At 39.8% G+C, this 17,524-nt stretch overlaps 1 protein-coding gene across 9 annotated transcripts in view; it reads left to right on the top strand.

The window, feature by feature from the left end:
- Positions 1–17,524, top strand: part of CADPS (calcium dependent secretion activator) — a 460,562-nt gene that overhangs the window by 316,418 nt on the left and 126,620 nt on the right. For all 9 annotated transcript variants that reach the window (XM_049097818.1, XM_035703542.2, XM_025456449.3 and 6 more), the window contains exons 12-13: positions 3,707–3,843; positions 7,568–7,755. In XM_049097818.1, the coding sequence (XP_048953775.1) occupies positions 3,707–3,843; positions 7,568–7,755 (325 nt within the window). The remainder of the gene's footprint in view (positions 1–3,706; positions 3,844–7,567; positions 7,756–17,524) is intronic.

A 17,524-nucleotide genomic window follows, 5' to 3' on the forward strand; every position in this document is an offset into this window, starting at 1 on the left:
AAAGCAGAGAGACTGGGAAGGCTCCCAGCTTCTTAGAAGCAATATGGTTTAAGAAGCAACCTGTAACTAACATTAGCTATAAATGCAGAGACATCCTCGGCTCGCTGAAAACATTAAACAAACTGGCTTCAGGAGCACTAAAAAGCCTGCCCACTCCCTCACAGCTAAGGTTTATTGAGCACTTACTATGTGCTGGGTACCCAGGTGCTTTACAGGCACTTCTCAGCAGAACGTCCCAGCAACCTTCCTAGGGTAGACTCAAACACTATTCTCAACTTACATATGAGGAGAAGAACACTCAGAAACACTAATCAACTTGCCTCACGTCACACCCCTGGTCATGGCAGGGCTGGCCTCACCTTCAGTCTTTGTGACCCCTTCAGCCCACCTGCTTTACTCCCTGCTATCCTAGCTCAAATACCCTGTCCCTATTGAATTTAGTATATCAACATTTCATAAAAATAAAAAAATAGAATATATTTGTTGAAGTAGTGAATTTATTTATTTTGATGAGATAAATTCACTATTTTAACACATATGTCTTGAGTACCTGCTACGTACCACGTACTGACATACTGTTCCCAGTGCTCGGGATACAGCAGAGAGTAAAAGTACCAAAATCCCTACTGGGATGGAGCTTAAAAATCAGATCCCTTTTCCTGACACCTTAAAATAGCGTCCCTTCCCCCCCCCCCCACGCCCTTCCCCCACACCCCTCACTCTGCTCCTCTTTCTTTTTTTGAATATAATAAGCTCAGTGAAACTCTCAAAGATTTCATGGAACCCAACCACCCTTTTAAGCACTCTTGAGTTGTTGGAACCATTAAGATAATGAGCCTAAATCTGAGTAAATGATGATTTTGTGTAAGCAAAATCCAGGGGCTGCTCGTTTTACCTGCTGGAAATTCCCATTGCATTCAGCTCCATCTTATACATGTGGGAGTTGTGCAAGAGACCTTAAGGATGGTTAAGTGACAGTGACCTCACCGAGGGACGTGGAAATTCAGCTCATCTTACACCCAAGGAAACTGAGTCTCATAGAGAGCAACAAGCCGCCATCCCACAGCTTATTTAAAAATAGAGCTCAAACTAGAGTCCAGATCTCCTAAAGCAGTCCCAGTCTCATCTACATGTGGACCGAGAGAGAGAGGGAGGGAGGAGAGGAAGAAGGAAAAAGGAATTTTTATGTTGATAGGGTTGCTTTCGGAAAGGAAAACAGGCTGATTTTAAGCATATTTTTCTGTAAGCCTGCTTTAAAACGTTAGTAAAAGAGAAATTGTTCTTTAGATGTACTCTAAGCCAGGAATTAGCCCGGTGAAGCTGTATTGTGATGCATCGGGGAGGCGGGGAGTGGGTCTGTATCCAGGTCCCTGCAGAGGAGCCAAGTTGTCTTTTCAGATCCGTTTCCTGAGTGGGCAGGCAGCAAGGCGAAATAGTTCATCGCAAACTTTTCAAGAGGTTCAACAAATAAAGAAAAAAAGACTTGAAACGTGTGTCATATTTTTAACAGCTACAAAAGACCCCCCTTCTCTCTGAGCTAAATGACCGGTTGCACCATCATAATTGAAGAGCAATAAAATAGTGAGCCAAACTGGCAAAGTAAGGCCCGGGCCGATTTGTCAGCTTGCAAGCGTCTTCTGAGAAATTTGAGAGCAAGAAGCTGGTGCTAGCCAAAATGCCTCCTCTATCTGTTAAAATTGGGAGGCACGAGGTGGGTGAGGCTTTTTATGAGGATGAAATAGGATAAGCAATTTGTGTACCCCACTGTTATTTTTCCTGAACTAAACTGACCTGGGACTGACCGGATGGAGGCAGGAGGGCATAATCTGTCCTACGGGACAGAAAGTGCCACCTGGACTGCAGGAGTGTCCTCCTGCCGGCAGAGATCTAAAGTTGGAGAAGGTTTAAGACGCCTGCCTTGGGCCAGAGGAGTCTCACACAGACACACTCTAGAAGCAGCTAGCTTTTTCCCCGGCGTCAACTTCCTGGACACCTCTCTTATTAACCATCCTGAGTCAAAGGAGAAATATAGTTTGGAGCCCAAACAACCAACAAAAGAAATCCTCATAGATAAAGCACCTAACCAGAAATTGAAAGCACTTTCTTGAAGACAAACCCGAGGCAATTAACACAGCAAAGAGAATTCTTTCTAGTATGATTCCCATCCAAGTGATTTCCCTTCCAAAACCGTGTGTTTTACATTTCTAATGGAGCAATTTGGCTATTAAAATACACATTCTTCAACTTGTCTTCTGGAAACTCTTGCTTCTGTGTGTCTGGGGCATAAACAACACATCCCGTTCAAACACTGACCACTTGCTGCTTCTATGAAAAATGACTAGGGATTTTAAAAATCTAACAGGAAGAGGGCAAAAACTCTGACATACCACGGATTTAGGTCTGAGTGATATACGAAATCCATGATATGATGAGAAACCATCATCTTAGAGTCACCCTGCTACCCTGCTTAGAGTCAAGCGTTCAGTCATGCCCCAAGCATGGAAGGGGCGGGGGGGGGGACCTGCCTGGGATGAAGGCCATGTATGAAAATACACCCAGACACCCTCTCAAGTCAGAAATTGATTTTCCTCATGTCCAGACAGCATTGCTGGTCCCTAGCAGTCCCCATATTCCAGCAGAATACTGCACGCAAGGGGATGAATAAACTCTTGCTTAATTTGATATGAAATTCTTTTTCTTTGCAGTCTGCATATCAGGAGACTGAGTAAATATGAGGTGGAGTGAGCCGATTCTTTTAATGCCAGATCGCCATTCCTCCCTCTTCGGGATTTACTTGGTCTCAGTTGAGTTGAATTCTGAGCTATTTTGCCGACTGAGTAGAGAGTATTTTAGTTACACATCTTGAGATTAATTAGTTAGCCCTTAGGAGGTTTTGCTTGCAGCCTTCACCCTGTAAGAAAAAGTGTGAATACATTGAGACTATTAATTCACAATAAATGGCAGATCATAGCCCTTGCTGAGTAGATCTGTTTGTCTCTTTCATAAGCTTTGCTAACTGTAAGCACCCTTTAAGGCAATGACCTTGGCTATCACAAACTAAATTCCCATTTAACTTATTCTCCAGGTTTCCCTGAAAATCTTTTGTTATTATTATTATTTTTTTTAATTTTGGAGGGCGGGGACTCAAATCTCTTGTGAAACCAAATTGGCACCGGGGATGTGGAAGGGGAGGATACTAATATTGTCACTTTGCTGAAAATCAGCATACCCCTTTTTCCAGCTAATCCCAATACTTGTAGAGAAATTGCTCTAGACATAACCACTGGAATGGCAGTATCTATTAAAAACAAACAAACAAAAAATACTAAAAAAAAAAAAAAAAAAAAAAGCTAAATAGGGCTTTTATAAGCAAAGACCCGATCTGCTTTCAGTGTTCGGTGAAATGCAGGCGAAGTTACGGTCGTGTGCTTAGTTTTTAAAGAACAACATAAATGCACTGGAGTTGTGATCATTTGATACACACGTTGATGCCAATATATTTTTGCCTAAATGCAATAAACTCACCAGTAAGTGATGCAAGTTGACAATGGGAGGTAAAAAGAGTATCTTGCGGATGTTGGTGGGAGGCAACGGGGGAAGAGCTAGCGTTCATAATGCCTAGTGAATTCCTGTGTATTTGAAATGTCAAAGAAAATGTGATGTGTTTCTCTGAATTGTGTCTCTCTCTACATGTATAAATGAACAGACGCAGATAGAGCTCAAAAACATGGCATGGATGAATTTATCTCTTCCAACCCCTGTAACTTTGACCACGCTTCCCTCTTTGAGATGGTGCAGCGCCTTACTTTGGATCACAGACTTAATGATTCCTATTCTTGCCTGGCAAGTATATTCTTTGGTCTACAGCAATTTAAGCCTGATAACGTGTTTTCTTTTTAATGGAAATATTTCTCTACCTTTATATCAGAAGCTCTTTTTGTCTGTTACAGAGCCCTTTTTAACAATTAGAAATATGTTCTTGATTTCCTGGGTGGAGATAGTTTTACTTACCAAAGAAAGAAGACAGAGAAGGAGGAAGTTATCAGTAGAGACGGATCCAATTCCCCAGCCTCCCTAGCTAAGCTTCCCCCTTTTCAGCTGCTACTTGAGAAATATTCCCAAGAGGGTAATCGAGTTTGGCACCTGCTTGTGGAGAACTTGTAAAAATTGCCTCGGTTTCTTAGATTTTCAGACTCCCCCTCCCTCCCCTTCTCAGATGATAAGACCCTGTACTTCTGTCTCAGAAACGAATGTGTTCTTTTTGTTTATTTTTCAAAAATTAAAATGATTTGTAAATAGACTTCACTTCGCTTTTCATAAGCTAAACTGGTTGGGGTTTGTTTGTTTGGATGGCTTCTCGTTTTTTTCCATAGTATTCAAAGCCTTTTTCACCCTTTGGGGGAATTTTTTTTATGGTGCTTTAGACATTTGGAAGTCCAGCTCTCCAGCAAGAGCATCAGCATTCCTTGAAATCCTGTTCTAAGCCTAGATTTAAATAATTTAAATGCAGGGGACAACTATTATATTTTTCTCAAAATTCTGTCTTTATTGGATTCCTGAAGATACATTTTGGACTTTATACTAATCAAATTCAGAAGCCTAAAAAAGACCCCGTTTGTTTCCTTCTACAAACCATAAATTGTTGACTTCATTTCTTAAAGGTAAATTATATTAATCCCACTTTATAGATGGGAAAGATGAGGGGAAATAATGAAATGACGACAGAGAGGAAAAACCTCACCCTTGACTCTACACATTAAGATTAATGTATCTATATATTGCCAATATTATATAATTTACTAAGGTTAACATATTTTTGATATTTATGTAAATATAATGAAAATCTGTTTCCTTTCTAAGTGACATGGCTATTTCCTACATCTATTCTTACTACTTTTTATTTTAAATTCTGTTTTTTTTTCCTGTAACCAGAAGCCAAACTATTAAAAATAGTAGATAAAATAGTCTTAAAAACAGAAACGGGATTATATGGAATAATTTATTAATCTGCGTCTCATAAAAGATTCATTGATGATCTCGGGTTTAGAATCACTTCATCAGACGAATCTGAACTTTGCCAAATTGGAAAGGAACACTTCACTTTGACTTAAAAAAAAAAAAAAAAAAAAGGCTTACCTTGCATTGCAAGGCAATTTTTCTCAAATGTGTTTCCTATGATTATGTGATTATTCATGTAATTATAAATTGCATTCATGAAAGTTGTAAGACTATGCCGCTGAGCTTAATTCCTATTCTCTTGAGGAATTTTTTTAAGGTGTTTTATTTTCACGACTTTTTTCACATCATCATTTTTTAAAATAATTTTCTTTTTCACTAAGAGATTCAGTCACTAAGGAGAATTAGCAAATGCCCTCTAAAAAATTAAACCAGAAGTGAAATTTTGAAGCTTGCTCCCTATTAATCATGTATATACTTCAAAATATGCTCCAAAATCCAAAATTAATTATGAATATCATAAAACAGTTTTCTTCTGCATTTCTATACCTGTATCTATTAATCATTATCCCCAAATTTCAGAAAATAACAGCAATTAAAAGGACCTTATCTCCTGCCTCTATATATTTCATTTTCTCATTATTACAATCTTTTTTTTTTTTTTCAGTTAGTTTTGGAGACCGACCAGCAGGGATACATAAATTTTTCTGTGTCTTCGACTGAGTTCCTAATTGATATTTCTTCAACTCTTTTCAAAGCAGCTATTTTGGCATCTACAAAAGACTTGGTGTCATCTGAGTCGTAGAAAATATATTTTAATCTTTCACAGCAGTGTTGTTTCTAAGATTTAGCATTTGGGGTAGCAGATGGAGTGGCAAAGAAGTTGCCTATAGGGGCAGCCCACTGCCTCGACTACTCTCCCGCCCTCTGCAGTAACTTATAATTTGAAATAGGAAAGATGCCGTCTTTCGTTGGATGCATTGCTGAGCTGCATGTTGTCAATCGAAGAGTCCTCAGATCACTAATACAAGATCAGAGTACTGCAGAGGCCTCTCTCGCTGCGCTTCTGTGGCCTGTACCTGCCCCCCACACACACACCACCATCACTTTCTACTTTTGCCTTTTCTCTCCTAAGATGGAGCAATATTCAAAAGACTCAGAGAGGACCCTCAAAGTAAAATTAAATTTATATTTAAAACAACTCCAAATTCCCAGCTTACAAAGTACCAACCTAAATTGGCTTACAGGCCTTCCTCCACTATCCAAAAGTTCACTCTATGCCACTTCACTTTTACAAAAAGATCTGTATCAGTACTTGTTTTCAATAACCAAAAGAAATCCGAAGAGGATTTCACTTTACGAAATGGTGATTGCTTCTTCACTTTACACCATTTTGGCTTATGAAAGGTTTCATAGGAACCCTCCATTTTCTGACAGTGAGGGATACCTGTATTTTTTTTTAACTAATTTATTTTTTGTTGTTTCAGAAAGGTACTAAAACCAAAAGAAATGATTTGATTTCAGGTGTGGCTGATAGGTGACCTTGAGTGGAAAGCCACTCAGCATTTCTGATAATCTTTTTTTTTCTTTAAGTACATCACAGAGGCAGGGATTTCTATGCCATCATGCTTCTTAATCTGCTCTGAATCAGAGATTCCATCCAGGTTCTCTTTTAAAGAAGAGTTTCATCTGGTCATACAGCAAGCAAACAAATAATAAGAAAACAAATAATTGCCAGGGGGGAAAAATGAAACAAAATGCTAAGCCAGGGCACAAGAAGCACCTCTAAGTTTAATTGAATCCTGTCTAATTCACAACTTGAAAACTTAGTCATGTTGCTCTCTTTGCAAAGTTGCATCATTATCCTCATTTCAAAATTTAAGGAAGATTTGCCTTCCAAGTGAAAGAATTCATAAAGTCCTGGCATGTATGCAGACCAATCCTAATATTTCTTAATGCTTCAGAGTAGGAAAAACGGAAGACTTCAAGGAAGCCAGAGCTGCTTCTGTTTTGTATTATTTGTGAGTCACTTAACAGCCCTGATTTCGGTTTCCTTATCTATGAGATGGAGATAAACCTGCCCTGCCTACCTCACAAGATTGCTATGGGGGCTTGAGTGAAAGTTCTTTGTGTAAAACATGATACCAATTTAAGACATCGTGTTATTATTTCCTCTTATCAGTAACCAAGATTTCACCCTGTCCCCACTCCACTGCTCTTGGGAGGGTATGGTTCAGTGTTAGAGCAGCAGGTGAGATATTGTTTCTAGAATCATGCTGTCTGCTAATCCAGACTCCAGCAGGACTAGTCCTGGGACACTAGGGAAATTCCATGACCTCCCTCAACTCAATTTTCCCACCCATCCAACAGGGGTAACAGGACCAACCTCACAGTACTGCTTCAGGGGTTTAAGCAGCCACACAAGGGGGTTAGCATGGTGGCTGGCACCTAGAAGAAATCAAAAAGTGTTGTCTCTGGCAATTTTTGAGCCTCCTTCTCCAGTCACCCCCAACTGTAGTAACTCTCAAAAACAAACAAACAAACAAAAAAACCAACAACAACAACAAAAACCTGTATTTAAAAGAAAGTCTCTCCTTTATTCCCCAAACAGGGCTGGTTCAGTCCTGGCCAGGTGTTTGTCCTAGATGAGTATTGCGCCCGAAACGGAGTCCGAGGGTGTCACCGACATCTCTGCTACCTCAGAGACTTGCTTGAACGGGCAGAAAATGGCGCCATGATTGACCCCACCCTCCTCCACTACAGCTTTGCCTTCTGTGCATCCCATGTCCATGGGAACAGGTAAGCACTATCCAGAGCTATTCCTCCAAACAACAACAACAAAAAAAAAACCACTTTTTTTTAATGCACTATCGATGGTTTATGACTGGTTCTGTTTTTAAATTATTCTTATTTTTTAAAAAGATTTTATTTAGTCATGAGAGAACAGAGAGAGAGAGAGAGAGAGGCAGAGACACAGGCAGAGGGAGAAGGAGGCTCCATGCAGGGAGCCCGATGTGGGACTTGATCTCGGGACTCTAGGACCACTCAAGGCAGACACTCAACCACTGAGCCACCCAGGCCTCCCTTAAAATTATCTTTAAATCTGTGTTTATTCCCATTCCTTCTGTAGTACACACACACACACGCACACACACACACGCACACATGCGTGCACGCACACATACAAACACAATGGTCTTAGTATCTTTTCCTTCCAAGGAACTTAAAAGAAATGGCAAACAGAACTTCTAAAGTGGTCTCTGGAGGTAGAACAATCTAGGTTTAAATCATGGCTCCTCCATTTACTAGCAAAGATGCTGGATGGTAATGAAACCCTCCATGCCACAGTTTTGTCATCTGTAAAACAGGGATGGTAGTGTCCTCACAGGGTTGTTGAGAGGATGCAGGTGGGCTCAGCACAATGCCTGGAACATGGCAAGAGCTTCATAAATGTTTACCTTTGTTGTTCTTATCATTCATTCATTATCATTCATTCCATAAGTATTTAATGATTACTTACAGAATGCCAGGCATTCTGGTACACATTCTCCTACACAGTGAGCTAACAAGACACCAAATAAGGACAGAGTTGCATAGAGATTGGTGCTGTGACGACAAGGAATAATATTCCATACTAGCATTTAATAAAGGAAGACAGCTCAGACGGGGTGTTAGGATGGCAGGGAGGGTGTCCCTGAGGAAGAGACGCTTGGGCTGAGAACTGAAGCATGTGTAGGAGCTGAGTGCTTCCAGGCAAAAGGAGCAGCATGTACAAATGCCCTGCAGAAAGAGGAAGCCAAGCACACTTCAAGAGCTGAAATAAGCTAGGTGAAGCTGGAAGGCAGAGATAATCATAACACTTACAGTTTAACCATAGAGCTGGGAAGAACTTCAGAGATCACAGTGTAACCAACCCCCTCATTTTATAGGTTTTATAGACAAGACCAGAACATCAGTTCTCCTAACTCCATACTAAGTACTCTCTTTCTTTAGACGTTGCCCAGCTCCTGGAGAAAAAGATCCATATTCTGAATAATGCAAAGCAGCAAATAATTTAGGAACATTACCATTTGGCTCCGAAGACATGGAATAAATTTCCACATTGCCACAGCCAGTTTACTATCCCAATGTATGTAGCCTCACGTTACTATGAAGACAAGCCTGCATTACCTCAAGCACCTCAACCAATAGCCAGAAAAGGCACAGCCAGGAAAAACTGGGTGGCTTCAGAAACCCCAAAAGAGTTGGTGCTGTGGGGAAAGTCACATGTGGGAGAATCCCGGACTGACTGCATTTATTTTAAATCAGACCGTCAGTTATCTTCATCTTTGCAAGCTAGATGACTCTGAAATATCTGTGGGATTTGTCCTGTGCTTTTCTCCTCTCTAGTGCTGGTAGGTTTTATGAGATGCAACTTCAACATTTAGAACTAGGTAACAATAGCATTGTAGGTTTGAATATTTAACAGGCAACGAGGTTTTCATCACCTCCCATTGTTCTAAGGTTTGCTAGCCCAGCACATGACCTTTTATTTACATAAAAAATATTTATGAAAACTCTGATACCTGGGGAGTATCTGTGCATAACTCTGCTTTTTATAAATATGTACACTTTGATGACTATCTGTTACAGCCTCTTGGACTGAATTCTTTAAAGAGAGAGAGAAGTTGCATTATATTCTCTGGGTTGTCACACTGTATTCTACATATGTTACTGAATAAGAAAGTGTTATAAAATAATGAAGTGTTTTTGTAAACTCCCTGGTAAACATCATCATGAATTATGATACACATTGTCTGGATTTCATATTGTAAGACTGCCACTTGATTCACAGTTAGGTTTATACATCTTGTCATGGAAACAGTTTTGGATTTCTTATTTTCTTTTCAGTTCCGATTTTCCTTATGCAAGTTTGCATCTTTTTTTTTTTTTTTTTTGCTTATTATTTTAGTTTGAATGCATTTGCTATGCTGTTTGATGCATCCTTCTTTTTCTTTCTTTTGTTTGTGCATGTATGTGTGCTCTTGATTCTCCTGTGGCTGGCCACACTCTGTGCATGCCCCATGCGACCACCCCCTCTCCAAAGTCAACAAATGCATGCGTACCTTAGTGGGCTGCTACCACATACAGACCCTGAAGGGAGCAAAACTCCCTCCCCATCTGAACCAGAGGCTAAAAAAGATACCAAAAAGGAATCCAAAAAAAGAAAAGATTACAAAACCCAGGCAAATCCAGAGCCCAAAAGGTAAGAAGTTACGTGTGCATTGGCTTGTGTTTTGCAATGTCTATGACATTCCCCCCAATCATGCCATGACTTCCACCTTAACAGACAGCAATCTTTGTGTATTTCTAAAGTCTCTGTTCCTTTAAGGTATTTCAAAGGTCACTTTAAAAGGAAATCTTAGCAATGGGCAAAATACTAAGCATTAGGACTGAATTTGAATCAGGTGTTTAGTGACTCTTAAAATATATTCATATTGAAAAAACTGAGCAATATGTAAACAGAATCATGAATCAGATTGCTTTTTTAGTGGCATCTAGTTAAGGGCCTGGTACCTTACCAAGTCATTCATAATAAGCAACCCGTGCTTTATAATTTTGAAATTATGTTTAAGGAGCAAATAAATGGGTTGTCATAAGATGGATCTATACATTTATAGTAGCTCCATCATTTTTAGCAAACCCTTCTCAGTTCCACATTGATCTCATGAAACAAAGCTATCTTTAGATAATGATTTATAATAAAAACACAAAACCTGTCACTAAATGAATTGCTCTTAGTAGAATCACTTATATAATGAGGTCACCTTGAAGCTACTTTCAAGTTCTAAAATTGTATTTATCCTCTTCTGTTTTCTTTGTCCGTTAGGGCTGGTATTATTGTGAATTGACAAAATGTCAAATTGGTGGCTTTTTCCCCTTTTAAAGTAGATTAGAAATTATTTCCAGTATTATCCTTATGTCTTTCTTCACCTTCCCTACCCTCACCACAAATTAACATTGACATTTTAAATTGTTGTGGTGGTGGTTTTGAAACTGATATTCTGACCCTGACATTGCCAAGCAACACACAGTTCACAAGCAGGTATGTTTTATGCTACAGTATGAATTTGCTCACTGGGATATATCTAGGTCCTGAAATATATACAGTTCATTTGTAGGCAGACTGAATGAAAATACCAGCTTTCATTTCCTAGAGGATGTGGCAGGCTGTCAATCGACATGTTCAGGTCTGCTAGTGAATGTCAAAGAAAGCCCTGATTCCATGTGGACCTCTATTTTTCAAGTTTGCATCATGTAAGGGTGGAAGTGAAGTGAAGTTTCTGTTTGTGTTTCCCAAGAGACTCAGACTGCAAGGCAACGGTAGCTCGCAGCCGAGAAGAAAGCACATAGAGAATGTTATAGGTACCTGAAAGGAGCCTCTCTGGATGCTGTCCAAGGTGCTGCTTTTGGAGTAATCAGCATTGAAACAGAAAGTAAACCGCCACACTTGATGGAGGCTACCCCGTGCCCTGAAAAACTATCCAAAAGGATCTTATGTGTGTTCTTATGTGTGTTCCAGGGTCTATGTGTGTATTGCATTGTTTAATGCAGGTGGAATCATAATATTAAGTATCCATCGTGTAGCCCTCCGAAGTTTATACTTCCATACATTCCATCTGATTTGCTGTAACATTTTTCAGGTCAGCTATTTTTTAACATCCATTTTGCAGAGGATGAAGCTGAATGTCTACAAATATAAGTGGCAAACTTAGATATTCTGAGTCCAAAGCTCTTCCTCTTTGCACTACACCAGCATTGTGAATAGATTCTAAAGATCTGAGTATTAGAGTCTGTTTTTCACAAATCTAGAATTATAGTATCTTATTTCTATGACTCAGTTTTCTCATCTGCAGAATGAACACAAAGAATCATAGCATCTGTGATCCTCTACCTCTAAAATTATCTTCTATGGATTATGATAACAAATGAAATAAGCCATTGTCATATTCCTTAAATAAAGTTTAATTCAAGTAAGGATAATTGCTGCCACTTAATAAGTGCTTGCTATATGCTGGGAGCTGTGTGAAGTGCTGTTTAGATTCATCATCTCATTTTATCCTTATTACGTCCCCATGAAGTAGTATTATTAGCTTCATCTAATATCTGAGGAGTTTGAGGCTCAGAGAAGTTCTGTCACTTACTCTGTAGAAAACAAGTACGTGATCCTAATTCAAACACAGATAGTCTGACTTTGGAGCTTACATTTGTGGATGGTGTAAGATGCCAAATTCAGCCATTTGATGAGTTTCAACATTTCAAGGCTGGATACTATAGCAGTCATCTGAATTAATTAAAGAGTTTTCCATTTTTGTCCTAAAGATGTCCAAAATCAATATGGCTCACCTGGTAATTTTCGCCTTGTGAAGAGAACCAGAGTGTTTTAGATCACATAAGGACAGAGTCTCCTTTGAATAGTAATTAACAACCTTTTGGTAAAGGGAAACCATTTTCCTAACCTCTTTCACCAGGATGGACACTATTTGCAAGTGGAGATATTATCTATTCTTTGGCCCAGATTAAGAAGGCAGTCATGACTCATGAAAACAAATTGCCCTTTAATTGAATTTAACTGAACAATAGAACTCATTCCCACTGTCACCTCACAACCAGCTTCAGGTTAGATAAAATGTAGCTTTTTACATAATTATTAACTTCTTCCCTATTAATAACTAGCAGACCCAAAGGTGGAGGCAGAGCCCTGCCCTGTTGCAGCTGGAAATCATGAAGCCTGCACCATATCTCTGTATGCCTGTGTGAATCCACAACATCTAATCAAAAGTAGACACATCTGGTCAACCAGGAAGATGATTGCTATTTGTAATTCCGGGCACTGGAAGATATGGAACTATTCATACGTTTGGCATCTTTTAGAACAGTGATTCTTGACTGGGGCGGGGGGGTGGCGGGAAGATCTTTTCCCCCAGGAGACTTTTGACAATGTCTGGAGACATTTTTGATTATCACCCTGAGGAGGGGAGGACAATAGTTGTACTAATGTCAGCTAGTGGAGAGAGGCCAAGGATGTTTTTAAACGTCTTTTGCAAGGCACAGGACAGCCCTCTGCAAACAAAGTCCAGAAATCCAAACTCCCGCATGAGGGACTGAAATTTCTCCTTTTTACTTGAATTTTTTTTGTTTCTTTTACACAGACTTATCCTATGTCTAAAGGCATAAGAGTTGCCACCACTGATTTTCATCTTGTGCAGCAGTTCTCACACTGTAGTGTACATATAAATCACACAGGGAGCTTGTTAAAATGGAGAGTACTAGATCCTATCCTCAGATAATTTGATTCAGCAAGCCTTAGATGGAGCCAGGCATGTGTACTTTTAATCAGTTCCTCCCCAGGTAATTATAAAGCATTTGGTCTTCAGATCTCACTTAGTTAAAGTCTTGGTTGTCAAACTTGGCTACACATTGGAATCACTTGGAGACCTAGGAAATGCTGACACCCTAGCCTCACCTGCAGAGATTCTGATTTAATTAATCTGGGATATGGCCTAAGCACCACGTTCTAAAAATCTCACCTAGTGATCCTAATATGTAACAATGTTTAAGAACCATCGATTAAGGGGGTGCTTGAGTGGCTCAGACAGTTGGTCACCCAGCTCTTAATTTTGGCTCAAGTCATAATCTTGGAATGGAGTCCCATATTGGGCTTTGCCTCAGCAGGGAGTCTGCTTGAAGATTCTCTCCCTTCCTTCCTCTCTGCCCCCCCCCCTCATTCTCCCTGTTCCTCAAATAAATAAACAAATCTTTACAAAAAGAAAAAAAGAACCACTGATTGAGGGAACATTAGTTTGGGCCAGCTTTTTAAAACCGAACCTATTTTCTCAAAGAGAGAAGGAAAGAAAAGGAAAATGTGACTATGTTCAGCTGGTTGCACTTGGCGATCATAAAACCCACAGATGTAAATCGCTATATCTTCTAATTTTTAAATCAGCTCCTAAGGTTGCAGTACTTAATTTTCACCATAATATTTTTAGTATTCTTTCTAGATGACATTTAGATTAGCATCACTTTGGTCACTGTCCCGCAGTGACAAGGCAATCAAACAGCTCCGATGATTGCAAGTTGCGTCAATGTTCCTTGGATCCCTTTATTATTGGGATTGGAAATTTTTCTCATTTACATTATTATTTAACATTTCTTGAATGCCAGTGCTGCTCTTCACATATGGCCTGTGTAGAAAGTACATTGTATCAGCAATTAACAAATCCATAATGCCAACCGCCCCAATCCAAAGTAAGCTGCATAGATTAATGAGTCTGCAAGCAGATGTAAGAGAGCATGGGTTCTAGAAATCTTTGAAAACGTGTCCCAGGATTCTTTTGGGAGATGTATCTGGAGCCAAGGTGCTGCTTCTGTGCAGAGACTATTTGATCTCTGTGTGTTAGATCTGAGTTACTGAGTAATCTGATGGAACTCATTTTTCTCCTCTGTGAGTCCACCAGTTCCCCTAAATTAGTGAGTAATTCCATCCACCTGGTTTCCCAAGGCAGAACCATGGGCGTTGTCCTAGACTCCTACTTCTCCCTCAGCACATCACAAGGATTCAGTTGCTCCTCGATACCCTTCAGTATCTCTCAAGCCTGTCCACTCCTTCTCTTCAGTGCCACTAACAGAGTTAAGGTGTCTATCTTCTCTTCCCTGGACTATGGCATTTGCTTTGTTGACCATGTCCTTGCCTCTGTGCTGGTCCCTCAATCCCAATCCATGATTTCTTTCATTTCCTTTTCATGAGTGCCTTCCTGGAAGTAAATCAGTCATTTTTGCACATGTAAATGTTTCTCTTTCACTCCAGTCTCACCTTTCTCCTCATTCTCTCTCTCTCCTTTCTCTTCCTTCCTTCCTTTCACCTCTGTCACATATGCACACTCCTTAAGATATGATATCTAGAGCTTTTTAACTCTCCATCCCCAAAAGATAGAGAGACAGGACTGTGTAGCAAGGATAGTTTGGTTTGACCGATCTCTGAATATAGTACTTGAGTGGCAGGCAAGCATGGATGGGGGATGACAGTGGCCCCCACATTCTTGGCATAATGTTACACACTCACATTAGACATTAGTGTACTTGGAGACATGTGGCTGGTTGGCCTCTCAGCTTCAAGCAGGTGCTTGGCCTTGCATGTATAACTGAGTCATACTCCTTAAATTCTAAAAAAGCAGCTTCACCTAATAGGAAGTACTTGTAACAGGGGGGTGGAGGAGGGGAATCAAGCACATTTCAAGTAAAAGTCTGTATCCCAAGGAGGAATTCTCTTTAGATCTTATATTCAAACTTTTAACCCATGTGAGTCCATTCCTAAAGGAAATTTGCCCCGTAAAAACAGTAGCTTTTCCAACTCAGACATATAATAAATGTGCTGAATTATCCCATCAAAGCAACCTTTCTGGCCCATAGCAAATCATCAAGTAACATACATTTCCTTTCTAAAATTTCAACATGTGTCATCCATTGAATTCACTGGGGTAAAAACATGTTTTCCAGGGTGGGTGTGATACCAAAAAGCCACACATTTTACTGGCCTAACCACTCAGAAGTCTATACCTAAGGAGTTAAGGGTAGAATCTAAAGCCTAATTGTCTATGTTTGTCTAGAAACAAACAAAAAAACCCATCTCTTCTCTTATTCCTCAAAGAGAAAAATCTATGTAGTACCAATTTTGGAAAGTAGTCCTTCTGTGGGAAAAGAAATACATGCTTTCCAGCCGTGCATGCATTTTATATGATTTCTGTAATCACCTCTTGGGTTCTCCATTCAGCACCTGGACCGAGCCTGAACCACTTTGACTAGTGTCCCTTTTATTGATTGCATCCATATTCTTTGAGATTTGTTCAGTAGGGAGACACTTCAATCACTCCCATCTTTGTAGGGAGCAAAGATACCTTCTAATATTGTTGAGTTTTGTTACATGAAAAACAGAAAACAAGTCAAAGAAGACCTCACTGATATATTTGTGCCCTCTCCAAGCCTCTTTATCAAATTAATAATAGCCAACCTCAAGAAGCTTCAATGCCCATTTGTAAGGTTGTAGAAATTGCTTGTTGTTGCTTCCTATCTTAGTCTTTGTGAAACAAACACTTTGATATATTTGTTTTAGCAGCGTGCCTGAGCCCCGGGGCATTAGGGCATAATTAGAAAAGGGGTTTGGGCTGGAGGGAGAGGAGAGGAAAGGGAAAGGCTGGGCTTTCATAATGAAGCAGTGACTATTGGATGTGAAAGTCCTAATTACACTGTATAATTAAGCTACAGATTATACAAGTCATCCAGATGAGCAAGCAGGGTTGTCTCCTTTTGAGACAATAATGCTTTGGTGTTATCTTGAATTTATAGTTATTAGCCACTTGAAAGAGACAAAGGAAAATATTCCACTCTAGGATTAAATTCAAAGGTATCACTCTAAAAGTTGTAAGGATAAAGAATTGCTAGGAGAAGTCCGTTTTAAAAAGAGAGAGAGGTTAAGAGAGTGTGTTTGGCCTAAATGTTCTATTTAGGGAGCATTGCTAGAACATCTACTAAGATAGTCTGTCCCACTCTGGCCCTTTAAGCTCTCGTGTTTCTGGGCTGGAACAATTTAGTAGCAAGTAGGATTCAGTTATCATGCTTGTTTAAGGACATTTTCAGGGATCCATAATGCGGTCTGCAGGCATGCATCCATTTGGAGAGAGAGAATATATCATGTTTACGGTGCCTGCACCAGCATATGTGGACATTTGCATTTGGAGAGAAAGTATATTCCCACTTCAGCTGGAGTTTTACCCCTTGTTGGTAGTGATTGGAGCTTAAAGCTGGCTGTATGCAGAGAAGTGGACCAGACACACTTCCCTCTTTTGAATCCATACATTTTTCTCTCACACCTGGGTTCTACACTTGATCACTAAATAGATGCAGTATCAGAACACATCCATCACTGTGAGCTTTGAATTAATTTAGTAACCGGACTTCTTTGACAAGATACCTAACCTTCCAAACAAGGGCTCCGTGTCCCGGCTTTCAACATAGTGTGGAGAACTGTGCTAGCAGGGTAACAAAACGTCAGGAATCTGTGCCCACCTGGGTGTGTAAGGACAATTTAATGACCTGAGGAGATAATTTCACTTTCACAAAGCACACTGCTGCTTGGTTTCTTTGACTAGATTATTCACACTTAATTTCAAATATCAAAATAAAAATCTTTCACATTAAAAGCACAGTACTTAATTACATTAGATCATTCCTATAATAGACATTAATTAATAAGCTGTAGCTCACAAGCATTTGAGGAATGGGAGAACAATCTGTGTAACTAGTAACTTAAAGGATGGGCAGCTGGGTTATGGTAGTTTCAGTCTGACAAAAAAAAAAAAGGAAAGACACAACTCTAGATAAATTATTATTTGTGACATGGCTCAAGATGGGAGAGTGTGAGGAGAGTGAAGGTGACAGAACTGGTGCTGACCACGGTGACAAGGACTTGAAGAGCAGCCGACGTGACATCTTTCCTATCGTGCTGCCGAAAATGTCAACTTTGTGAAGGATA

This window comes from Canis lupus, chromosome 20 (genome assembly GCF_003254725.2).
Source record: "Canis lupus dingo isolate Sandy chromosome 20, ASM325472v2, whole genome shotgun sequence".
In the NCBI taxonomy this organism is placed as follows: domain Eukaryota; kingdom Metazoa; phylum Chordata; class Mammalia; order Carnivora; family Canidae; genus Canis; species Canis lupus.